Source organism: Cavia porcellus, unplaced genomic scaffold, assembly GCF_034190915.1.
Source record: "Cavia porcellus strain 051 isolate PalLab524CR breed Dunkin Hartley unplaced genomic scaffold, mCavPor4.1 scaffold_26, whole genome shotgun sequence".
Taxonomy (NCBI): domain Eukaryota; kingdom Metazoa; phylum Chordata; class Mammalia; order Rodentia; family Caviidae; genus Cavia; species Cavia porcellus.
In genome coordinates, this window is record NW_026947509.1 from 27,467,564 (window position 1) to 27,494,872 (window position 27,309).

General features: G+C 40.4%; 1 protein-coding gene across 3 annotated transcripts in view; it reads right to left on the reverse strand.

Moving 5' to 3' along the window:
• Positions 1–27,309, reverse strand: part of Farp2 (FERM, ARH/RhoGEF and pleckstrin domain protein 2) — a 126,817-nt gene that overhangs the window by 62,219 nt on the left and 37,289 nt on the right. For all 3 annotated transcript variants that reach the window (XR_010043420.1, XM_063236963.1, XM_063236962.1), the window contains exons 3-5: positions 5,660–5,764; positions 4,734–4,776; positions 3,305–3,383 (exon numbers count right to left, since the gene is read on the reverse strand). Coding sequence is in view for 2 of the 3 variants with exons in the window: in XM_063236963.1 (XP_063093033.1) it covers positions 3,305–3,383; positions 4,734–4,776; positions 5,660–5,764 (227 nt within the window). In the remaining variant the exon portion in view is untranslated. The remainder of the gene's footprint in view (positions 1–3,304; positions 3,384–4,733; positions 4,777–5,659; positions 5,765–27,309) is intronic.

Here is a 27,309-nt window from a genome sequence, read left to right on the forward strand (position 1 = left end):
CAGGTTAAAAGTTGTTTTCCTTTAGAACTTGGAGTAGTGGGGGCTGGGGATTTAGCTCAGTGGCCTAAGCGCCTGCCTTGCAAGCAGGTAATCATGGGTTCGATCCCCGGTACCGATAAAAAGAAAAAGACAAAAAAAAAAAAAAAGAACTTGGAGTACTTCATTCCAAGCTCTCCTTGACTTGAGACTGTGCTGAGGAGTCGGTTATGATTCTGATGGCTTTCTTTTATAGGTGATTTGTTTCTTTTCTCTAACATCTTTTAGGATTCTAGTCTTACGTTGAATTTCTGGAATCTTGACTGTGATAGGCCTCGCTGTAGATTTTTTAATATTGCTCCATTTAGTGGAGTGCTATATGCCTTGTTTATATGTAAGTCAAATTCTTCTTCTCTATCAGGAAAGTTTTCTCTTATGATGTCAGTGAACATTTTTTTAAAATGTCATTTGTGATATCTCCTGCTTTTTCACTGACTCCAATCAATCTTAAGGTACTCTTCTTTGTCTCATCTAGCAGCTGCTGGACTGATTTCTCATGATCCCTTGCTATTTTTTTTTTTTTTTTTTTTGTACTGGGAATTGAACTCAGAACCTTGCACTTGCCAGGCAGGTGCTGTGCCATTGAGCTATAGCTCCAGCCTGGTCCCTTGCTATTTTTGAGAAATCTTTCTTTTCCTAGTTGCTAACTACAAGCCTATCTTCAATATCTGAGCTCCTGTCCTCACATTGGCCTAATCTGCTTCAAATACTTTCAATGAAGTTTTTATTCTCCTGGATATCTGCTTAAATTTGGTTTATGGATTCCATTTCTTTCCTATGCTAAGCCTCTATAATCTGCTTAAACTTGTTTATCTTTTTGTCTATGTCTGCTCTAACATCGCTAAGCCTGGTGTATAGTTACCTGAGAGATTATTTCTGATTTCCTTTTTTTCCAGAGCCTCATTTAATTGCTTTGTTGTTACCACTTCAGAGAGACCTTGTGGGGGGCTTTTGGATTATCCCGCCTCATTGCCCCCTGGATTTCCTTTGGTGAACTGGATGTCTGGGGTTGCATTTTGCTTAAGTGTCTTCTCATTTTCTCTCTATTTTTTTAGTTTAATTCTTGGGCTGGTGCTTTTAAGCTGTCTATGTGGGTTGCTTTATTGGTAGTATTTAGGTGATGATTACATCTTTGAGGTATCTTCCAGGTGTACCTGGTTTTTGCATTTTAAGTCTGTTGGAAGAGCTTTCCTCTTCAGTTTGTTGGAGATGAGACATTGCTTATTTGGCCTAGTCCCTGGTTCCTTGGCATCATGCCATCATATTTTTTGTGACTCTTAGTTTATCTCAGTTGTGGAACACCAGAACCAACAGCTGCTTAAAATAATAATGTCAATTTTGGTTACAGTGGTACCAATAGCATCAAACACAGCCTAGACATAATGAGCTAACCTTTAATTTGCAACTTTTTACCATGTGAACTAGATTTGTGATTATATAACAAAATGTAAAACAAACCAGATAATTATATGCAAATATAAGTCCGTAATGTGTCCATTTTGCCCTATGGGGTTAAAATTTAAAATGGATTAAGGAAAAAATAGAGAAATGGAAGAAGAAAAAGAGGTTGGAAGATAAAGGGGGATCACACCAACTCTGGGAAACTGGTGCAAAAGACTGAAGTAAGAGAGAGAGACAGACAGAGACGGACACCCCAAACAGTCCATTTCCAAAATTCTCCCTGCTTTCACTACTAGACAACTATGGAAACAGAATCCCAAATCATATTGATCTATCGCAGCAAGCTAGCAGTTGCTTTTTGGCAGGGTAGTAGATAATCTCAGTAGGCCTGCCCTAAGACCAGACTCATTGTTCTTGCCACAGTGCAAGCAATTTCCACAGGTCTGGGCAGGGAACGTCTGCTTTGTATCCTTCATTGCTTCATTTGAAAAAAATTTTTTGACACACACATGTACTTTTTGGGGGTGCGGGGGTTGAGACAGGGCCTTGCTATGTACTTGACTCATTTCCAACTCGCAGGGATTCTCCAGCCTCACAGGCCTTCTGAATGCTGGGATTACAGGTATATGCCACTTCACTGGGCACAAAGACGTACTTTTTAAAATCAAAGAAGAACCTTCTGCATAAAAACAAGGGAGAAAGAAGTAACTGTAAAACCAACTTCTAGTTTGAGTCCTCAAACTGAGATCCAGGATTCTAAATCTAAGGACATTTTCTGTTTCCCATATTCAGGAGTATATGTTTAGTGACCTTGTGGTGACTGTCAGGTACCCAATGCATGTAACGCACTGTCGAAGTAAGTTTTGTATTAGCATGTGGAGCACTTCCATTGTCCTGGAGTTTAGGCTTCTTCACTGCACAGTGACAATCTGCACTGATGGGCTCTCTCTGTTCCTTGAACCTGAGACTCTGAGATTCTGCGCTGCTGCCATAATCTGCAGAAACTCTCAGGAAGGAGTGCAGAAGATGGGGTGGTCTGCTCAGCAGCCTGTTTCAGCTGGGACCTTGGGCTGAGTTGCTCTGCTGTTCTAGGGTGCCGTCCTCTTCTCTTCACCTGCCTATGGCCTGAAGCTTCCAGGTTATATTATTCTCCAGTATAAAATTAACAGATGTATGATATGAAGTATAACAAAGGAATCTCCATAATCCTACTACTCAGATGAGTACTCTTAACATTTCTTTTAGTCATTTCTGCAAACTCAACCTCAAATTGAAGAGTAGCACAAATAAATTACCCAAAACAGTTTATTCTATATATTCATAAGGACTCTCACACAACATACTTCTTCCACTATGTAAAATATGTTGATAGGTAAGTAGGTAGATAAACTTTTTTTTAGTTCTAGGGATTAAATCTAGGGTGTTCATTCACACTAAACTATATTTCTAGTCCCTTTTTTGCTTTGAGACAAGGTTTCATTCAATTGTGACTGGGCTCAAATTTGCAATCCTCTTGTCTTGGCCTCCGGATGCTGAGATTACAGGCATGTGTTACCATATCTGGTCCTATGAATTTCATACAATGTACAAATTCAAGCTTATGTGAAAATTCATTTGTTTACTATCACCCTAAACACCATTCCATTTCTTTTTCTTAAGTCTATACCATAAGCCTTTATCTAAATTCTGGTGCACATTTGAACAGGCATCAACTGCCAAAACGCATGTTTTAATTACTTGACACTAGTTTATGTGTACACCAGCTTTATAATACCGTACAGCATCATTAGCTCGTAATTGTTCATGATAGATGAATGAGTACAAGGTCCTAGCTAACAGCAGCTCCAATTCAGTATGAGCTACTGACCTGGTGTATTCTTCTTGCAACTGGCCAGGATCAGGTGGGAAGAATTTTACAGCTAACCGAAGTATTGCATTTTTTGGCCCTACAAAAACAAAAATTTAAAATTTTACAAACCAAGTCACTTTATATATTTATATTCTCTCCATATATTATTACACAACTGAGCTGGTGTTTTCAAATGGACTGTTAAAACAATATTTTTCAAATAAGATAAAAAATTTCCTATGCATAAATTTGAGTTCTAAGTACCAACCATATATATCAAAGAAAAATTTCATACCGTTTACTATAAGCAGAGATTATTCACACAACCCTTAAAAATAAATAGAAAGTTATGTACTAAAATTGTTAAATAGCTGGGGATTTAGCTCAGCAATATAAATGTCTGCCTGGCAAGTGCAAAGTCCTGAGTTTGATCCCTGGTACCCCCCTCCCCAAAAGTTACATATAGGGCTGGGGATGTAATTCAGTGGTACACTACTTCCCTGGTATGCTTGAGGTCCTAAGTCTAATCCCCAATACTGGGACAAACAAAAACAAAATCAAAATATATGCCTATTTTAGGGTCAAAAGATAAAGCAAAGGTATTTATACCAATTCACTGTATAATAAAAAACATTATCTTTGACATTTTTCTACACATAAGTGAAAGAAAAAGTCATGACCCCTTACTATTATGAACCACAACAATCTGATTGCCATAAAAAAAAGGGACATGATACAGCTGGTCTAAGTATCTTCATGTTACTGGAATTTAATAATAAGATGACCACACCATTTTCAACAGAAAGTGTTATTTTCTAAAATGTAATAGGAAACAGTTTGAGCTTATCAGTGAACACCAAAGTTACTTTTACATAATCTTTTCTCATCAATTTAGTTCTCAAAAATACGGCTTAGACAACTATACTTAAGACTTCAAGATGATATTACTGTGTGCCTTAAATTTAAGTTTAATAAGAAAACTAATAAAAGTAATTATGCACACAATTCTGCTTATAATTACCCAGTATTAGTTATTTTATTAAAATACTACTTAAAGGCATCTTGATGTCTTTTCATAACCTAGAAACTGCAGTTTTTGCTTATTAGTAAAAAACTAAAATATAAAACAATGTATCCTGCAACTTTTTATCTTCAGTTTTGGTGGTGCTAGGCACTGAACCCAGGATGTCCCATGTGCTAGGCAAGTTTTCTACCACTGAATCACATTCCCAGTGGACCCAGTGACTTCTAAAGTTGAATCAAGTCACTCAAAAGCATCTGAGTTGAGCTGATGTCTCTTTTCACCCATCTACTGTAGTTTAAACAGCCGGGTTACTAACATCTCAAAGAGAGGAATGATAAACGCATGGACATCCTGGAGCTGGCACATTCCAGAAGAAGACAATTTAAATAAATGGAATTTTAAAGAGTTAAACATAGAACTTACTGTGTATTTGCCTAATGATGGATTTCATAGGTTCAAGCCAAATCTAAAGAAGATTTAACAGAAGAGAAAAAATCTATTAAGTAACTTTTCCCTTTAGTAAATACGGTCTGAAACACAAAAATATTTATAATTAAAAGAAACATTTATGATATTTTTTCTGAGATAGGGTCTTGCTATGTAGTTCAGGCTGTTGAACTTGCAGTGATCCTCCTGCCTCAGCCTCCCAAGTGCTGAGATTACAGGTGTGTGTACACTCTTGGCAGAAGGTATGACAAGAATATTTTGACTTTCTTCTGTCATATACAAGTTGACTTTTGATCAGAAAAGTCAGCAGCATGGGACTGTTGACCTGGATGCCCCATGTCAAGGACACTCAGGTATCACTATGCAGAGCAGATCCCTGTAACGATGTGGGGATGTGTGTTACCACCAAGCACAGATTTGGTACACAATGCATTTGTAAACGACAATGGAGCAGAGACTCAGGTAGGCTCAGCTGTGCAGCAGAGGATGGGTATGCAACAGCAGCAAAGGGCTTTCTCAATGAAGGGGTGCCTGGCAAGTACAAGGTCATGATTTTGATCCCCGGTACAGGGGGGGAAAAAAAGACTACTTTCACAATGCTCGTGGGATGATGGGGTAGGGTGGGGCAGAATTGTCATGGTGACTGAGGAAGACTTCCTCTGGCACTTGCTAATGGGCAGGTAAGGACACAGATTTCTGGCTAGATTCAAGGCAGACATAATTATTCCCCATAGCTGAAAAGAAAACATTTTAGTAGCACAGTTTTGATAAGAATGAAGTCAATTACCAAATACCTTGCTTATGTCATTACAGTAGGTCCCAAAAGGCTTGTGCTAGGCTCATCACAAATGCACCATGACACAGCTAAAGCCCATTTCCAAAAACAAATCAAAAGCACATACCCAGTAGGACTGGATGTTTTGAAACTCCAGCCCGAAGTAGTCACACTCCATCAGATTTAAATGCTTCCACACCTGCGCCAGCAGAACCTGGCCATCACACTTGGGCTGTGGGGAAAAGGGGAGAAGCAGCGTGAGGAGAATCACCAGGGTGCGGGAGCACCTGCATATGCTCCACTGTTGGTAACTGTTGAAGCTAGAGATTGAACCATGTGTGGGGCTAAAGCAAGGCCAGCCCAGAAAAAGCTGAGAGACCAAAATAAGCTATCTAAACAAGTTGTCCCAGCAGCCTGCCAGACAAACAAGTTGCTAGGCAAAACTGACATTCTTCTTTGGAGAGTATAAAGGTGCTACAGTGGTTGAGCAGTAAGCATCAGGAGATTAAGGGCTCCACCTGATCCCAGCTTTGTTTCTTCTTTATTTTTCTTATCCTTTCTTGGTCCTTAACCCCAAGAACCTCAGGAGCCACATTCAGTTGTGGCACTGCATCCCTCACCAAAACTTCATTTAATTGCTTCACTGCTCTGCCTTCTAATAAGGTTTACCAACTATCACAATGCAAATATGTGAGTATCAGACATTTGTTCTTAGGAACACAAAGCTAAAAAAATTTCCATTTCACATTCTTAGTGCTTTTATGGCTGTTGCTGTTGCTTTGTTTTTATGCTACTGGGGACTGAATCGAGGGTCTTTCACTGAGCTCCATTCCTAATTCTCTTTATTCTAAGACAGGATTTCACTAAGCTGTTCAGGCTGGACTCAAACTCCCGATTCTCTTGCTTTAGCCTTTCTGGGCTTACAATGTGCGCCACACATCTGGTTTCTTCTGGTGTTTTAAGGCGTATTTCTTTATAGCTTTAGGCTACAGGAACCATCCTAAGTTTCAGTAAGCATCTTATCAAGTAATTCTGAAGCTGTGAAAAAGCTGAGTCACAGCCTCTATTTACATGTGAGCCCAGTGAATGATTTATTATTGATAGCATTAATATCAGCAAGAAGAGCGTGGACAGGTCAGCAACTAAGTGGGGAAGCAGCTCTCTAACCAGAAGAATTACGAAGTCAGAGTCTGCTTTGTACTTTCCACAGAAACAAATTCCAAGCATTAAGGACCAGAATAAAGAGGAGACAATACAATCCTGGGAAGAAGTCTTCCTAAACAGTGCAAAAGCAGACTGAGAGATTTAGCTACACAGGAATGGAAAAGTTCTAAACCGAAAGACATTTAACAAAGTCACGTTCTAGAACTGTACTGAAAAATATAATTTACTTTTTAGTTCTTTTGAATTTAATGAAGAAATAAAAAATGGCCAAGTAAGCATTAGAAAGGAATAAATCCCTCTAATAATAGGATCAATCAAAGTGGTGAAATTTATTGCCCAACTGTCACTGAGGATTGGAAGAATGATGAGAAAACAGCCACTGCCTCATGGTTATAGGGACAGTGTAAGTTAATGTGACCTCTTAGGGGAAAATCTGAAAGTACTTTTAAAAATGTAAAGTATTCATTTCCTTTTCCCCAGGAAGTCCACTTCTATAACTTTTCCTTAATTACAGAGGGGAAATTCAGTGAAGGACTGGTAAATAAGTTACAGACACTTGTAAAGGGAAATTATGCACCCCTGACAAAAACAAAGATCTCTCTGTTCTACTTCAGAGTGAAGTTCAGAGCATAGAGGACAGTAAGAAGAAAGCGGAAAGGTCTCTGTTTCCGCACTTCACATACTTACATAATACCTTTGAAACCTGTGTACCAAATTATTAAAGTAAAAGCACTATCCTGGACTGAGCTGAGATCAGGGAGAGGAAAGGGATTTCCTATATCCTCATTTCTGTAATTTCTGAATCAGTAGGCCTGATCTCCAATTATATGTTAAAGCTACATTTAACAAAACATTATGGTACTGGCATAAAACCAGATAGAAGCAATGGAATAGAATACAGAGACCAGAAATAAACTGGAGCATAGTAGTCAGTTGATTTTCACAAAGGAGATATCTTAAGTCAAGAACGTACTCTTCAATAAATAACACTGGGAGAGCTGACATCCACACATGAAAGAATGAAACTGTATACTGACCTAAACACCACACAAAGAAATCATGGAACACAGACCTAAATATATGACTTAAAACAGTAAAACTCTGAAAAGCAAATACTGAGGAAAAGCTCCCTAGTATTGGTCTTCCTAATAACTTTTTGGATTCCATAACAAAATCTCAGAAACAAAAGCAAAGACAGATGACAAGTAGGACAACATCAAATTGAAAAGCTTCTGCCCAGAAAATAAAACAGGATGCAAAGGGAGCCTATGGGTCAGGAGAAAATAGTAGCAAACCATATACCTGATAAGGGGTTGATATGCAAACTACATAACACTCCAACAACTTAATAGGAAAAAATTTCCAAATCAGTGGATCAAAAAATGGGTAGAGGGCTGGGGATGCAGCATAGAAATGGAAAGCTATAAGCTATATAATAACATGCACAAGTTCTGGGTTTGATTCTCAGCACCGGGGGGAGGGGGGAATGGCCAAGAAAATTCTGAGAAAAAGAGGCCTAGGTGTACGAAAGAATTAAAATTATTACTACTTTTTGTTTTTGAGACAGGGTCTCACTATATAGTTCAGACTGGCCTTGAACTCACTATGTAATCCAGGTTGGCTTGAAATCCATGGTGATCCTCCTGCCTTGGCCTCCCAAGAGCTGGGATTACAGATGTGTGTTACCATGCCCAACCAAGAATTAATAATCATTGAAAAAAAACCTCAGTTATTAAGAAATGTGGTAGTGGTGAATGTTTACACAGGCAAATCAATATAACAAAATAGAAGGTGAAAAAATACACTCAAAATATATAATATACTGAAATGTCTAATGAAAGTGATGTTTCACATCAGTTGGAGGATGCCAGAAGTGGTGGCACATGCCTGTAATCCCAGCACTCACGAGACTGAGGCAGGAGGATCATCCTGAGTTTCAGGCCAGGCTGAACTACACAAAACAAAATAATCAATAAGGGAAACAAAGATAATTCAGTAATACTATTATAAGTCTGGGAGAAAAAAACAGGTAGTACCCTTCGCTCATGCTTTAAAGCACAGTAAATTTTTCTCGGTTTTTTTTTTTTTGGTACCGAGGATTGAACTTGCGATCTTGTGCTTATCAGGCAGGTGCTTGTGGTGCTGAGCTAAATCCCCAGCCCTGAAGCACAGTAAATTCAAAGTGAATAAAACAGTTAAACAAAAACAGCTACTGGAATGAAAGGAAAAGAAACTGCTCAAAAAGAAAGAAATGGAATGGGGAAAGAAGAAAAGAAAAAAGGGAAAGGATTATACATATATACACATACATGCTACATAACTACATTCCTGATCTGTTTAAAAATAAGTTTGTGCTTTGATTAATCACTTTCATGCCTATATCTTGTATACCTACTTTGAAGATAAAATACACAATATGTTAACCATTGTTAATCTCGTATTATTTTGTTTTGAAATTCTGTATCATTTCTTTGTTTCAAAATTTAAAAACAACAACAACAACAAAATGCACAACTATTGGAGTTGCTGCAGTGAGCTAATTTTGTTGGATTCTCCAGAGGGGGAAGAGAACCATTTTTAGTATACACTAGAAGACAGAAGTAAAAATTGAAGGCTTGAGAGATTAGACAACACAAAATAAAAACAGAAACCTTTGAAGCTGGGTGTGATGCTGCCTGCACTGTAACCCCAGGCTGAGGCAAGACAATCATGAGGTTCAGGTAGCCTGGGCAATGTAATCAGTTTAAATCCAGCCACACCACACAGTGAGACCCTGTCTGAAACAACAAAATGAAAATATGTGTGCAGAAACACTGTAAAGTCGAAGACTTCTTCAAAGACAGAGGAAAAACATTTATAGCTCGTATCTCAAAGAGCTAACTTCTTTACAGGTCGTGGACTGTAAGAATCACAAGGAAAAGAATTTCAGAATAAATATGAGCCTGGGCAGCAACCCAACCATGACCAACCCACAGGAGCAGCCAGGGGGCTCTATGGCCTTCCCAGTCTCTTCTCCTGCCTGTTCATCTCTGTTCTTCACAATAGACAGTAAACAAAAGGAAAGAAACAAAGAAACAAAAGATGAAGAATAGGCTGTATACAAAAATAGGCAAAAATATGCTCAACACATAAAAAGTTTACTGAACTGATAATGAGTGATAATTAGAGATATGCAAATCCAAATTACACTGAGATCTTTTTTTTTTTTTTTTTTTTAATCAGACTGGCAAAACTCAACAGTCTGCAAGCACACTGTAGAGTGTGGGAAACAGACATGTCCAAATGGGACTGGTCAGAGCACACTGTAAGCTCTGGGAAGCCAGGCCCACTAAAATTGAAATGTCCACCCACTGTCTCAACAAGTGGACACCACTGTTCTAAAAATTTTGCTCCAAGAAAGTATTTACAGGTTAGATGTGTTCTATTCTTGTACCAACTCTTCACAATGAATGTAATCATTATGTACAGCAGACATGTGCTAGTAACATTTTAAAAAATAAAGTATTTCAAAGGTGCAAAATCATGCATAGGAAAGAGTGTTTGCTACAATAATGATTCTGATAGCAAATGGTTAAAGCATACTCTAATTCTACCAGTACAGATTTCAATAAATTTTGACAAAAGTAAACAACAAGATTCTGGGTAGACCCAAAAAGAGTAAAACTAGCTGGAGATATAGCTCAGCAGTACAGTACCTGCCTGGCAAGCATGAGGTCCTGAGTTCGATTCCCAGTGCAAAAACAAAACAAGAGCAAGCCTGCTTTCTATATAAAATGGAAAGACCTCCAGAATATACCATTAAGAACATAAAGTAAGGTACAGAAGAACACATACACCACTGCATGTCATGGGGGAGTGTATACACATACAGGAGCTTGTGAATCACTGGGGTATGTGAAGCAGTGGACATGCAGGTACATGTGAGTATGTGCGGGAGTACATGCACACATGTGTGCCTGTGGTGGGGGCATGTGCATACACTTGTATATGGTGCATATGTGTGTGCACGTAAAGGTGCAGGCTGTGTAAAGACCACGGTAAACTGGAAACAGTGGCTGGTTCTAGACCACAGAACTCCGCAACTGTGTATTCAAAATCTGTGCCATGAACATGTACTAAATCTTTTTAAAGCCTGTACATTTTTAAAAAATAAAGGTTGATTATGGTGGGAAGGATCTGTGCACATACAAGTGTCACACAAAGGATACGGAAACCAAGAGGGTGAGGGATGTGGGAGTAGTGAGCAGCAGCCAGAGGTAGGGAGTCTTCTTGGAGGACAGTCTGACAAGAAGGGCCAGGAAACGTCGTGGGAATGCCAAGACTCCAAAAACAAGGAGCACAGCCTGTACATTCGAACTCTTGGAAAAAGGTCTGGTGCAAGTTTGGGGCAGGGAAAGACCAAGAGTAGCTCAGAATGTCATGCGCCAGAAGCAGGGAAACCCTCAGTGTGTGATGGAAAAGTCCAAGGATAGGAGCAGCCCTGGTAAGCCAAGCCTGGTGCACACAACTATCACAGTGAGTAGTGGCAGGATGGGTGAAAACCCACTAAGGAGCCCACACTGATACAAATGAATAAACTTAAAAGTCTGATGAGTACTGAGTTGTGTAACAGGCTTCAAAGAAGCCCCTCACTGTGGAAAACATTGGGTCAAAATGAGACTCACCTGACAAATAACTCTGTGACTTTTGTATTAGTAGTCAGCTTCCGTTATTAGTCAGCTTATATTAGTAGTCCTGTTACTATGACGATATACATGAGACACCTCACTTAAAAAGAAAAAAGGTTTACTTTGGCTCAGAGTTTGGGCCCCTAGGAAGGCAGCACATTTATGACAAGAGTATGGAACAGAGCAATCTGCTCCCCTCATGACCAGAAAGCAAAAGGAGTTGAAGAGAAAGAGTCCAAGGTCCCACACCCGCTTCAAGGACACGCTCCCGATGATGTTAGGACTTTATGTTAGGCCCCACCACTTTCCAACAGTGCCCCTCTGGGGATCAGACCTTTAATACACATGTGGATATTTTGGGAGACATTGATACTCCAAATCATAGCAGTCTGCTAAAGTGTTAAGGTCATAAGGTTACAAGTCACAGAAGAGGAAAGAGATGTATTGCGGACTATCATAAAGGCTGCTACAGGGATGCCCAGGAGACTGGCACAGGGCCTGAACTAGACCACAGGAATGATTTCAGATTAATATACTGTAAAAGCCTGAGGAAGGACCTCCTAATTGGCAGGAATTACACCTAAAGTACAGGAGGGTGTAGGGCCACAGGGCTGGCAACCCACTAAACAGTTTAGGAAAAGGTTTTGACTATTTTGCATCTTTCTGAAATTGCTTCACAGTAAAAAGTTAAACAGATTTAAAATACAGAATTCTAGTAGTTGAAAACAAAATCTACACACAAAACATTTGTATAAGTTTAGCAAGGTCACAGGATACAACATCAATACATAAAACAATCCACTTCTACAAACTGCTAAACTAAGTATCATAAAATACTGCTGAGAAAGTTTCCATTCTGTAAACATGGTACCCCTTCCATAGATGCCATCTTTCCCTAGGAAACCTGCCAATTTAGTGCTGTTCCAATGAAAATCCCAACAGTGGTGTGTGCAGAAGCTACAGAAACTCTCCCCAACCCAGTGTCACCTGCTACTGTCCATGGGGACAGGAAGTGTTGTGAGAAGCACAGACTGTGGAGGGGAGCTCACTGACTGTGTCTGGACAGCTGGCTAAGTGGAGTCACCACACTATCCCTTGGGCTAGACTGCAGCATTGCCTCTTTGCCTTTTTTGATGAAGAGGATACAACCCGGGATTATCACTTGCAAATCTTCAACTCAGAACTAAAGAGAACAGTCATACATGCCTATAATCCCAGCCCTCTGGGAGACTGAGATGGGAAGACTTGCAGCTTGTGCAATCTGTCTCAAAATAAAATAAACTGAATGAATGAATGAATGAATGAATGGGCTAGGGATGTAGCTCAGTGCAAAGGCCCCTCCAGTACGTGGGGCGGGGGTAGAAAGGAGACAAAAAACTTAAAAAGAGATCTGTGGGAATTTATGACTTGATAATGTAAAAGACACCACAAATTGGTAGCAAACTTAAAAGACTACATGATACCTTTAACTATCAACTGGGTGAGTATTTTGCCTAGTTATTATTACTTATTTGAGAGGCTTGACTAATTTTCTGGGCAAATTTTTAAATACTTCTGAAGGCCTGAGTATTTATTCTATCACAGACAAACTTGGGAAATAGCTACCTCGTGAAGTACTTGGAAGAACTGTCACCTAAGAATGGAAAAAATAAAGACAAAAACCCCCACAAAAACCTCTCTAAACAATTACAATTTAGGCTCTTTTTACTCCTACAAAATTCTTTAGACTGTCTTACAGAAGCGTTTAAGGACTGTATGATGGCATCGGAAACTGGTGACTATGTGGTTTCTTCAACATTAAGACCTGGGAAGGGGAAGGGAACAAGTCCCACTGGTGAGCCCAGTACCACCAGCATTCTTTCTTCTAACTGGCGTTGCTTTTGCAGACTTATACTAAAATCCTGAAGAAAGAACCAAATCTTCTAATGGCAACTGAAAATATACAGATTAATGAAAAGAATAATTAGATTAAGTATGTCACAAAGGAAGAGTTTCAAAAAGTGTGACTGTGGCTGTCATCAATGCTGCAACCTTTGCATAATGGTGCTAACAGTTTTTATTTGCTTCATAATGCAGCACCTTTTTAAGTTCCTGGTCTGTCTCAAGTGGCAGAATGTATCTTCATCTATTTTTGCAACCTATGACTTTACAAGAATGATTCAGAAATTGGAACAGTTATTTTATTGCTAAACTGGTCCTGAATTAATAATCTATGAAGAAAGATACACGGAACAGGGCTCCATTTTAAGGAACAGAGAGTGTTGTGTCTGAGAATCTGCAAATGATGACGGAAGGGAAAGCACATGTCCCAGCTCACACACAAAATCACCAACGACAAAAGACTGATAAAACTGGGCATAGTGGCTTTAGGTCTGTAATCCCCTTACTATGAGAGGGTAAGGCAAGAGGATTGCAAGTCTGAGCTCAACACGGGAAACTGAGAGACTTATCAAGACTCTGTCTTGAAGTAAAAAATTAAAAGAGGCTGAGGATGTGTAGCTCAGTGAGAATGTCTCAGGTTCAATCCTGGTACTGCCACCCCCACCAACCCAAAATGTAAAAATGTTTATAAAAAGAGACAAGTATCTTTGGAGTTCATGAAAACTATTACTTTACCTTTAATAATAATCTCCAAAATGTCAACTTAACCCCTGTTTAATATGTCCAGTCAGAAAGGTTCTTGCCCTAGTATAAATTACTATACAATTATGAAAGTGGTCTAACATGGCAGAAGGCCAATGCAGAAAGCTTACTACTTCCTCCTTCCTCTTCAGCCCTAATTGCAACTCCCTTTCCTGTTTGCATGCAAAGAAAATTCCAATCAGTTCCTCACACATCATCAATGTCTGACCCACATGCGACTGATCAGAGGTCATATAACCCTCTGCCTCACTGTATCCAGTCGAAGGAGACAGTCCAACTGCTATGGGTTTGTGCTCCTTTCCATGTCCTCAATAAGCCTGTTCTTTTCGTTTTGTACTTTTTGCTTCTCTATTGCACCAGAAAACTCTAACACAGACTTCAACTCTAGCAGGTGGCTGACTGCACAGCTGTACAATTTTGCTTGGAAATTCTTAGCCTTGGGCCAAAATGTCTCTCGAACTTCTGTCCTCCTAAATCCTCATCTGATCATATGGTCCAGTTTGCTGAGATCCCTTTCAAAATAGTCACCCAGAAGAGAACACAGAGACAGCAGCAGAGACATGGCCAGGGCTGTCCTGCACCAGGGAGTTTCAACCACTTAGGATAGATCATTGTGTACAAACTGAATTGCCTAGACACAATGTTTACATTCTACAGAAACAAAACTTCCAAGGTCAGTATAACAAAATACACATTGATCCAGTTTAGTTTTTAAAGAAATTAATTTCAAAGTGTGGAACATAAAAAAAGAGATAATTTTAAAGACATACATTTCAGGAGAGCAGGAAGCTATTCTGAACTTTGTCAACACTTAAGTTACTATACATGTAGAGAGGTTTTTTTTTTTTTTTTTTTTTAGAACTGGGAATCAAACTCAGGACCTTGTGCTTGCCTGTGCTGCTGAGCTAAATTCCTAGCCCCATGTGGACAGTTTCAACAGGATAAATTCTGGAGAATGACGCTTAGTAATTCTTTTTCTTTTTTCTTTTTTGAGATAGCGTCTCACTATGTAGTCTAGATTGACCTAAAACATCCAGCAATCTTCCTGCCTCAGACACTCAAGTGCTGGGATTACAGGTTATTACCACTGCACCTGGCCAATGCTAGATAATTCTTGAGATTTCAACTCAAATGATAAAAAAAATCAATCAAGAGATTCCCAGACTCACAGAGTTTTGTTTCACATAGTAGACACTCAGATATGTATTAGTGAAGAAACAAATCACTGAACAAATAGAAGTCACACTTCTATTATGATTTTAAACACTGAATTCAATGCAAATCTGTTTTGTTCTGAGGCAGGGCCTCATTATGTAGTTCAAGATGACCTTGAACTCACCTTGCAGACCAGGCTGATATCAAACTCATGGCAATCCTCTGGCCTCAGCCTCCCAAGTGTGGGATTACAGGTGAGTACCACTATGTCAGCAGTAAATGTAAATTTCTGAAGATGGGCGAATCATCATGACTAGAAGTAACAGGTGGCATATGAGGAATGCTACAGACCACAGAGAGATGTTGCAAACATGGAGAGCTCCACATGGGCTATGGGCCATGGTGGCCACAGGCTCCAGGCCTATCCTGGGTTTTCAAGGATATCTGGAAGTTCAGGAAGATAGTGACTGAATCTAGACATCAAACCAGGATAGGTTTGATCTTTAAAAAAATGAGACCAAATATAAGGCAGAAAATATCTTCAGCCTTTGGCTGTCCAGTCAGGGCACTTCCAAACTTCATGGGCAACAGGCCAACCTGAGGTGGTCACCACCTACTCCAAAGGAGCAGGAACAAGTTTCATTACACGGGCACAAGACATGGGCTTTGGAGCTAGGCTCCTGGTGTCTACCTGATACGTAGTACAAGCCTGTTTTCTTCACATGAAGAATAAATACAACTCTTATTGTGAGGCCTTTATGAGAATTTAATGAAATAATGGAGGAAACTGCTCGGCATCATGCCTGGCACAAGGGTTCAAAGCCACCACTTATCGACTAACACACACAGAACAGTGTGGGCATCACAGAGAACATCCTCAAGTAAAGAGCGTCCATGCCCCTCCCACATGGCCCCCTGAGGAGCATCCTCCAGGGCACAAACTAAAGATGCACAGAGAGCCCTGTGGTTCCATAATCTGTGCATCCCTTGAAATGGTCTCCCCTAAATTCTCCTGCCAATATGTATGTAACATAGGGGCTGGGATGTAGCTCAGAGGCAAAGCCCTTGCCTAGGACATGGAGCATTCTGGGTCTGACACCCAGCACTGCTAAATAAACAAGAATAAAGCACAAACATTCACTACCTTTTCTGTAAGGTATTTTAAAGATATCAGCTTTTCTCAGTATTTTTAACACTACTTGTCAAAGTAATTTTTCACAATTTTGCCTCTACTAATTTTTATAGCTCCTTCATGACCTGTACTATAGCACATTAAATACTGCAATCAGTTTTAGGCTCAGTGTCACTTGTACCAGCCACATGTCATTTTTACCCTATCTTCTATACTATAAGATTCTCTTCCTAAAACACAGAAATTGAGCCATAGTTGACCTGTAATACCCATTACACGTCCCCAAATTAGCAAAAGATCAAATGAAACAAGACTCCCTGAACTAAAATGGCAATGTATCCCAGCTGCGTCATCAACAGACCCTCAAGTGGAAGGAAGCCCGCCACCACCACCCAGGTCAGAACTGTTTCAGACATGGGCTGGGGAAGAAAGCGCTAAGAAATAACATACAAAATATAGGTTAAAAAGCTTCTAGTTCAATGTTTTCATTTTTGCAATTGGTCATGGCATTAAAGTTCTTCACCAAGAGTAGACATAAAGCATATTGTTGAAAATTTACATCTACAAAAGTGCCATTAAAGACTGTGTCTAGATGGAAATGGGTATAAAAGCCTGGCTAACAAAGCACTTCTTTATCCTTTGTCTTAGTGCTGTGGGAAAATTCTTCTGCAAACAGCTTGACTTTGTCCTTTGGCTTGTTTGCTTCATGTGCCCATTTATATAGCTCATGTGCTAACTTATAACTTCTCCCTCTGTCAGGATGCCTGCTCCCTCAGGAGTCAGATCTGTACTTTTAGCTTCATTACATGATTCTTGTTTAGTAGTTAGATAAACCCCACATGCCTTTTATAATATTATAATGTATGACAACAATCTTGGGAGCTCACAGGAAACTAGCTGCTCTCATTCTAGATTCTCTGAAAAGGCATCATTTTTTTTTTTAAACAATTTATTTGTTTTTCTTTTTCTTTTTTTTTTGTTACCAGGGATCGAACTCACGATCCTGCACTTGCCAGGTAGGTGTTTATGCCATTATGCTAAATCCCTGACCACAGGCACTAATATTTTTGATCGGCATCTCACTTGCACTGAGAAACACTGTTAAATTTTAGTTCGTGCACATTACTTAAGTACTGTCCACTGAACTCTTCTACAGATTGTATTGAGAATGGTAAGGACTGGCGTGCAATTCACATGGCTACTTCTGCCTCTAGGAAACAGTTCTGCATGTGTGTCCCCATGCACTCTATGTTCTTAAGACTACAGAAACCAAGGAAGCAGAGGAAGTATGGAAGGGACAGACTGAGTACAAGGTGGCTGTGAACTACTTTCCCATTAGCAAGAGGAGCTGTGAAAGTCTCCTGAGATGGCACAACAAAAAGGCTATGTCCCAAAGTGACCAGGGCTCACTTCACTATAATCATTTTCTAACACATACATGTATGTTACATACCAGCAACCAGAGAATCAACCTCTATGAGCTGATCTGCATAGGATCCAGGCATCAACACATGACTCTTCCTATTCTTTGTCTTTCACTTAGCATCAGGGGAAGAGAAAAACAGAAGAGCAGCTTAGCTCAGCAGTAAAATCTCCTTAGGTGGTTGGTCTCTTAGGTCACTCCTTTCTTCCTTGTCAGAAAAAAGCTGCCTGTTCTTATTCGTTTGTACTCATGGGAACTCACACAGAATGGAAACCTGTCTGTCAGCCTGCCCTGCCCACTCATCCTACAAGAACAAGGAAGACACTGCCCATTCCCAAGGCCAGCAGCCAGGCAGCATTCTCAGAAGGGAAGACCTGCTGGGAAAGTCAAACGATAGGCTTTAAAAAAGAGTAAGACTGGCGCTGACCACCCTAGAACTTCATGTGTAAAACTACACAAACAACTAAGAATGACCAGTCACTTCTGAATCCTGAGCCACAGACGTTTACCTGGATGGCACAATAGATGTACAACAAAGAAGAAAAAAACAAAAACATTTATTTTGAGACAAAGTCTCACAATACAGTCCAGGGCTGGTCTTGAACTCACTATGCAGCTGAGGCTGGCCTTGAACTCACAGTGATCTTCCTGCCTCAGCCTCTTGAGTGCTAGGAATTACAAGTGTGTGCCATACCCAGTAATAGAGTTTGAAAAGTCAGACCCTTCAAAATGTCTATGTGAGCAAGGCTGTGTGTTTGATTCCCAGTACCAAAGGGGGCGGGGGAAAGGTCTATGTAAGAGATCAAAACATTCATAACAAAACAGAGAACTTAAAATGACCAAATGATAAAGAAAGTAAATTAAAAAGATGACTAGATATCAGACCTCCACAACAGCTGGACTAGATGTGAACTGAAGCAGTGGTGTGCAAAAACAAGCAGATGTATATTTTTTCATGTGGTACTGATAAAAGAAAATTCAAATTCAGAACTTGTAAACATGTCTAAGAGGAAGTCCAGGAGAGGAGGTTATAGAAGCCACTGTGGGTATGTATGACAATCCAGGAAATGCTGGACAGTTCCAATTCTGAAGTAGTTTAAGGTGTCATCTCCTTAGTCATTTGCTGCAATCAAAAAGGAGAATGAGAAACAAAAATGTAAGTTCCATTTCCAATAAAATTGACAGAAGTGCCTGCAGGCAGAGATGGCAACATGGTGTGGGCACTACAAGGGAGCAAGCCAGCCTTTAGTGCAACTCCAACAGAGCCTCTGAAGCACATGCATGCGAGCATGCATGCGTGCGCATGCGCACACACACACACACACACACACACACACACACACACACACACAGAGTGAAGGGTACAGCTGAGCCAAACCTTTGCTGCCAAATGAGGACAGCAGGAGATGGAGGAAACAATGCAAATGTGGGCCCCATCTGTGTTGGAGAAGCCATACACAGACCCACACACCAGCCTTGAGACTAAACATTCAATCACTTTATAACCAGCTCCCTCAAGAACCTTCTTAGCCAGATGTGATGGTGATACCTGTAATGTCAGCACTCAAAGAGGTTAAGGCAGGAAGAATGCTGTGAGTTTGAGGCCAGCCTGGGCTACATAGTGAGTTCAAGGCCAGCCTAAACCTCATAGTAAGGCCCTGACTGAAAACAAAACACACTGAATATTAAATGACATTGAAGACAGAAAAGGAAAAAAATGTCCAAACACTTCACGTAAAAATGGTACCTGTAAGAGACGAAAACTAGGACTGCAATTTCACCATGAAATGAAAAGATAGTTAACAGTAACAGCAATTGCCTCTGTAATACCAGAACACAAGCTATATAGAAGAGTTCTAGAAAGAGAAGGAAAGACGGTGGTAATCCATCTCTTTCTTGTGTTTTAGCTGTGTATTCTTGGGTAAAATTTTAAATTGGGTTACTCATCTTTTTATTACTGGTTGTAATGTGACTTGTGTCAGTACGGGTTAACTAGTATTTACTTCTTACAGCTCTAAAGCCTGGAAGTCTGAGATCAAGGTGGTAGGAAAAAGGCAGTGTGCTAAGGGCCATTTTCTGGGTTTCTTGCATCTGCACACAGAGAAGCACAGACAGGAAGCACACACCCTCTCCTATCTCTTCCTGTAAGAGTGGCTATTCCTGTCCTCCTCTGCTACCAGCAACTTGACATTCATGCCACTGGAGCTGTGTGATTGTACTTCCTCCACCTCTGCCCCTGTGCTGCTGGAGGTGGACCTCACCACCAATGTGGAGGCACCCATGGATCCACCCTAATGACTTAATTCTCTCCCCAAAGGTCCACTTCCAAGGAGCACTGGAGGCTTGAACACACGAATTTTAGGCAGACACAGACATTCTAGAAGTGAGACTTACCAGATGTTTCATTGGAAAATATTGTCCTTCATTTATACTTTCTTCATAGTATCAGTAGCAGCATTTTCTTTTCCCCTTGTGATACTGGGGATTGAACACAGGGCCACACACACGCCAGGTAAGTACTCTACCACTGAGCTATATTCCCATCCCTTTCTATTTTGAGAAAGAGTCTGTTAAATGGCCCTGGCTGGACTTGAATTTGGGATCCTTCTACTTCAGTTTCGAGGAGCTGAAATTACATCAACATTCCAGGCTGTTTCTTATTTTAATGAAGACTAACTTAAGTTTTCTTTTGTCTCTTGTGATTTATGAATCAGATCTAAGAAATCATGATCTAACCAAATTCAGGATTGTCAAGATTTATTTGTAGGTTTTCTCCCAAGAGTTTTATAGTTTTACCTCTGACAATGAAGTCATTGGTACTTTTTTTTTTTTTTGCTTTTTCATTTTTATCGGTACCGGGGATCGAACTCACGACTGCCTGCTTGTAAGGCAGGCGCTTATGCCGCTGAGCTAAATCCCCAGCCCCCATTGATACATTTAGAGTTATTTTTTCAGATGGTGTGGAGGGTTACAATTTCACTCTTTGTATATATCATTTTGTTAGAGACTATTAGTTTCTCAATGAGTTGTCTTGACACTGTTTTGAAGAGACCCAACTGGCCATAAGTGTAAGGATTTGTTTGTGGATGCTCAATTCCATTTCCTTGCCCACTATATGATTCTCCTTATGGTCAAACCATACTCCCTTAATTACTATGTCTCAAAGTTTTGATACAGCAAACTGTAAGTCATTCAGCTATCTTCTGGAGACAATACCATTTTTTTTTTTTATCTCTTGCATTTCACATAAATTTACTATCAGTTTCTCAATTTCTGCAAAAATGTCAGTTGGGGTTTTGGTGCAAATCATACTGAATCTCTTCCTTTCAAATATGGATACTGTTATATCTCTCTTCTTTCACTTTCTTTTTTGTCTTTTTTTTTTTTTTTCCTTTTTATCGGAACCGGGGATCGAACTCACGACTGCCTGCTTGCAAAGCAGGTGCTTATGCCGCTGAGCTAAATCCCCAGCCCCCTTTCACTTTCTTCTTAACTGCCCTAGTTAGAACCTTTGCTCCTGGGTAACTACAACAAGCTCTCTGTAACTCAGTTTCTTCAAGTATGAAGCAGAACTAGTAATAATTCCAGTTATGAGGACTGAATGAAATAACACATTCACTGTGCTTTAAAACAGTACCTGGAATGTGGTAAATACTCTGTTAAACGGGTGTCTCCCGAGAATCAGCCATGCTGGAACTTGGGGTACCAACCCAAAGAGCAATGAGCAATGGTTCCTAGTAAGTGGCCCAAGCCGTAGGCACTCCAGGGAGAGAACAATTCAGCATCTCCCAACTATCAGCCACACTGGAACTTGGGGGACCAACCCAGAAAGCAACGAGCCATCCTTCTTGGTAAGCAGTGTGACTCCTGGGCTCACCAGGGAGAGAACAAGTCAGTGTCTCTAGTGAGCCTATCAGTGCCCTGGGCTGAAAATCACATATCCTCCTCAGCCTTAGCAACTGGATGGTTTCAAGGTCAGTCAGAGTTGACAGCAACTAAGGTACCCAAAACAACTGAATGTTTGTGTTGTTGGGTTGATTATGCTGACCTGGGGCCAGAGGTCTGAGCATCTCTTGGGAGGATGACAGTATGCAATATAGTAAATATGGAGGATTTCCTTCTATCTTGTCTTTGAAGGCCAATATTGTTTTCACTGCTTTGTTTTGTTCTGATTAACTGCTTTGGTCTATTTAATATTCTGTTTTGACTGGTTTTATAGTGTTATGTTTTTTATTTGATTTTGCTACACCTGATTGAATAGACAACTACTGCGAAGATAATAAGATATACTATGGTACCTATTATTGTTATACCGGTATCCTGCTCTGGAGTTCTGTGCCAATTTCACTGTATCGTCTTGATTGGCTTTGTTCTGTCTTGTTTTGTTGAATTTTACTATCTTTAAAATAAAATTTTAAAAAATTCAAAAAAAATACTCAGTGGTAGTAATTAGGTTGTAATAGGAGTCAACACAGGCTTCAGAATATTTGAAAATAAATGACACAGGTAAGCCAGGTATACTGCAAGCAAACAAAGCAAGGTAACCTGGATTTGACAGATATACAGTTGAATTCAGGTAAAAAAGGCATGAAATGGCCATGAAAAAAAAAAAAAGACATTCCATAAGAAGCAAACAGTGCTATCCTCATCAAAATTTAACACTTATGAATATCTATGACCCATTAACAGTGTTCATGCTCATAAAACAAAATTGTAAGAGGCAAAAAGAGAAACAGACATGAGCACATTGAACATGGAAAGCTAATTTTTCTGTGTTAAGTAGCTAATGGACAAAGCCATGCTCTGAATGCTGTGTGTCATAAGAGGGCACACAGTAAGACACAGGTCATCTGCAAGGACAGTGGTGACAAGACCAAATGTCCAAGAAGCTGTGAGTAGGTGTCAGTGCTCTTCCCCTCAGGGACTGAACCTGAGCCATGTCCTCAGAACTTTTTTTTTGAAAAGGGGTCCCACTAAGTTACCCAGGTTGGCCTCAAACTTGCAATTTTGCTGCTTTAGTCTCCTGAGTCACTGGGTTTAGAGGCATGTGTACTCACCTAGTGGACTGAGTTTTTTATTTTAAGTATATATTAATTTTCTAACTAGGAAAAACATGTTAAAAAACTTTCTAGGGTGGAAAACATAAAACATACATCAAAAACACTATTTTATAAATCCATTTCACTTGAATAATTTAAAACTGCAGGGGCTGGGGATTTAGCTCAGTAGCTTAAGCGCCAGGGTTGTGAGTTCAATAACAAAACAAACAAACAGCAATAGACTGAGGATATAGAGTGTTTGTTTGCCATGCATAAGGCCCTAGGTTTAATTTCTAGTATCACAAAGAAAAAGAAAACACAACCAAAAATAAAAAAGCAACAAAGCAAGTATGCCCTCTTCTAATGCTCTCAGTTCTCTAAATTTGTTTTCTCTAGTTAAGAAGGTTTTGTACGCTTAGCAAAATCTCTAGGAAGACCCTAAGGTGTTTTTTTATTCTGTACGTTAATATGCTAACAAGTTCCATTTTATACAATGCTAGGACAGGTATAATTACAACTCTATTTCTTAATATAATATGCATGTATAATTATACTTAAAATATGTTATTTTACATGTTTTTAAAAGATGTAAGGTCAACATTATTAAAGTTGAAAACAAGCAGCTATAGAGATGGGCACCACTCATTTAATTAGTTTGGTTTTAAAGAGCTTGTTCAAGGCTTTAAAGAACACTGCACTGGGCGGTGCTCCACGAGCATGGCTCTGGACTTCTGGTCTCAGCCCTCTTGCCACAGTGGCAAGGCAGAACCCACTCCTACTTCTGACAGTGGAGCATCAGAAGTATATCCCTTCTTATCCACAGTTTTAACTCTTGCCTGGAGCTAACAATCAGGAAGGCTTCAGGTTAGAATCCATCAGAAGTTTATAAGTGACTCTCAAGTATCTTTTTTAAAAATAAAATCTAATGTCCCTGATTATGAAACGTACATCCTTAGTTTCTTCATAATTATATATTTGGATTTGTTTGGTCTTTACTAAAATATTTCCATATACTTTTTGCATGTGTTGATATTTGAAAGCAGACGAAAAGTCATTTTTTTCTATTAAAATAATTTTCAATTAATATAACTCAATCCAGGCATAGTGGTGCACATCTGTAATCCCAGCACTTGGGAGGCTGATGCAGGAGGATTGCTGACTTCGAGGCCAGCCTGTACACAGTAGGACCCTGTCTCAAAACCAGCCAACCTAAGGATGATACTATCCTAAGGATAAGCATCAGATCTTGATACTCTAAATAGGTCTTTATCACCCTGAGGAATCAGGAGTCAGCATCCCAGCCCCTACAGGAAGAGTCACTGCTCCGTATGCATGCCCACTTGCTTCGTGACTAGTTTCCCTATTTGTCCCTGATTTAATCAATTTTACCTGAGTAACTAATCTTAGTGGTTGACCATAGTTTTGTTCCACCCCACCACCATCTTGTGAGTTCCCATGTTTTCTCTACCTTATGCCTGCCTTACTTTGTGGTTTCACTCTATAAAAGTCTGTAGAAAAGACAGTCTTTGGCAACCCACGTCGGACCTCTCTGTCTTACAATAATTATCTTTTGCTCTTAACAAAAAAACAAAGCGAAACCAACCAACCAACCAACAATCAACCAAACCAAACCAACAGAACACAAAACCCATGATCACTGCAACTGAGAGCTGAGGACAGATGACAGATTAAAGACACTGCCTCCAAGTCCAAGCAGGGGAACCTTCTGACAGTTGCCATTTTACTTGAGTAGAAAGTAATAGTGGGCACAGTAATGCTCTTCCAAGACACAGCAGGAGCCACACTGCTTCCCTCCCAACGCTGAGAACCCTACACTTAAGATGGCCAAGGAGCCTCTCAAAACTCCAACAACCCAAACCAAACAGCTCTTCCCACAGGCTCCTCTCACAGGAAACGGTGTTTGGGCTCAGTACTGGCATTTCTTGGCTGCCTGGTTTATCAGGCCTAATGTCTGTACAACCCCATAGGTTCCAACTAATTCTCACCAGCTCCCTACAGCCACTCTGTTCTCATCATGTCCTAGGTAGCTCCAACAGTCACCCATGTGACACCATGCCCCACTCAAGCCAGATGCGGCCACTGAGGGATGCTTCCAAATGCTGTTCCAATTAGCTCAGAACTTTCCTATACAACACAAGTCTACGGTCCCTGCTACCTCAGAAGGCCGAGGGCTTTCTCTCCACTTGGGTACAACCTGTCTTCTTTCACAGCACCAAACAAACACTGGCTACCAAGAAACACTGTCTGGCTGGGTATGGTAGTACATGCTTGTAATCACAGTACCCTGGAGGCTGAAATAAGAGGATCTCTTAGAGTTCGAGCCCAGCCTAGGTTAAACAGTGAGTACAAGGCCAGCCTGAATTATAGAAGAGACCTTGTCTCAAAAACAAACCAAACAAACAACACAAAACAAAACAAAACAAAACAAAAAAGCACTGGCTGATACAGCTCAGTTTGACCCTGATGCTTGATTTTGGACATTCAACTTTCAGCATGCCATCTATAGTAGTAGTTGCTTTTGTGGTATCTCCACATCCCCTGACTCTTACTTCCTTTTCTTCTTCTAGTTCAAATACGATATATTTTCTATCAACTCTTCATTCCCAATTTTAAATTTAAATACAAATTTAAATTTAAATACAGTCCCCAAATTCCCATGCAATCAGAACCAGATTATATATATATATATATATATGAATGAAATGCTCACAAAAGAGAAGAATGTACACCTGCACACACCCCTAGGGTCTGGGGCACTGCTGTATGGAAGCCCTTAAGACCACATGTTCCCTTTGATGCAAACCTCCAGGTCCAAAAAAGTCACAACAGGAAATAACTAAGAATGTGTAAAAGATTACACAGAAACTGGAAACAGAACACTATTAGTCATTAAAAATTTTCTAAGGAGCAACACTTAGAAAAATATTTAGAACGCTAAGTTTTTTTTTTTTTTTTTTTTTTTTTTTTTGGTGGTGGTGGGGGGGGGGAATCAAACTCACAACCTTGTGCTTACCAAGCAGGTGCTTGAACTGCTGAGCTAAATCTCTGGCCCGAGTATGCTAAGTTTTAAAAAAGTCTACACAAACATGCCTGGTTCAACCCTGCCCATGAGGACATAAAGGCTGGCAGGAAGCAGAAGCCTGGGACAGCAGCAGGTGCCAGCAGCCACCCAGTGGGTGGGCCATGGAGAGTTCCTACTCTTCCACAGTGTATGTGTGCAACTTATACAATGGGAAATGCATTAAAGAAATATCCCCTGCAAACAATTAACTGTGAGGCCCTTGAGCGATGTGTGGCTGGATGTCCCACTATGGCAACTGGTACACAGCCTGGACTGCCTCTATGGACCTGGGTGGATCTCCTATGGTCAGTGTACTCCAGGAGGCTGGCGCAGCACTGCAAGCGCCACTCACTGTAGCATACTGGTATACTGTGGCTGGATTCAAACCCGAGCACCACAAACAAAATAAAAAAATAAAGATATACACGTACGTACAAGTAACATTCTATGAAATAGAGAGGCAGAATCTTTTGAAGTACTTGGGATTGAACTAATGGAGCACTGAGGTAACTTTCTAGCCCTTCTTTATTTTGAGACAGAGTCTAAGTAAGTAGACCTGGTTGGCCTTCAATTTGAAATCCTTCTGCCTCAGTTTCCTGAGCAGCTGAGGTTATAGGCAAATATCACTGTGCCTGGCTCAGAGTGCTGTCTTTGAAAGCAGAGATAACTTTAGATCCATTATTAGCTTTCTGGAGGGTCTTAGCTATTTGCTATACATAAAAGTAATGATTAATATGAAACTAGGCTTCTTAATATTGAAAATGTAGACTTCCAGGAAAACATGGTAGGTAGATAACAGCAGCTACAGAGGCTCTCTGAGATAGCCAGCTTAGAGTCCAGGAATGATGTGGTGTGGGGAGTCCTAAGCAGGGGGAGATATACCCTGTCGACCCAGGAATGAACTAAGCTGAGAGAAACCAACTGGAAATGCAATCCCAGTACTACGACTGGAACAGCTAAAGTCTCAGTGCCGAAGCTGGAACCTGTGCCTCTGGAAACCTTGGCTTGAATTTCCTGCCACCACTGCTACATCTGAATCAGCACAGCAGGGATAGTGACGCGAAAGCTCTGAGAGTGGGAATCGGCAAACCAAATTGAGAGCAGAGCTGGCGGGGAGCCCTGCATCGACCTGTGGTGAGTAAGAGGAATGGGGACCCTTCCATAGACTAGGAGGCTCCAAGAGGACATTCTGAGACTGGGCAAACTAGCCAGAACAGGACGCTGCAGTGACTTCAGTCACATACTCCCCTCTCAGGCGGGATTAGTGGGGAGTGCTTGACCTGGGTGATGCCATGGACTACGACCGAGTAGGCTAGCCCAAACCAGGTCCCTGCACCTGGCAGTGCACTCTAACGCAGTAAAGGCTTCATCAGGTTGACTGACCTGGAGGGGTAGGCCAGCTTAGGCTGCCCAGGTCTATGTTTCCCTAGTATACTGCAGTGGGCAGGAACACCTAGCTGGTGCAATTCAAA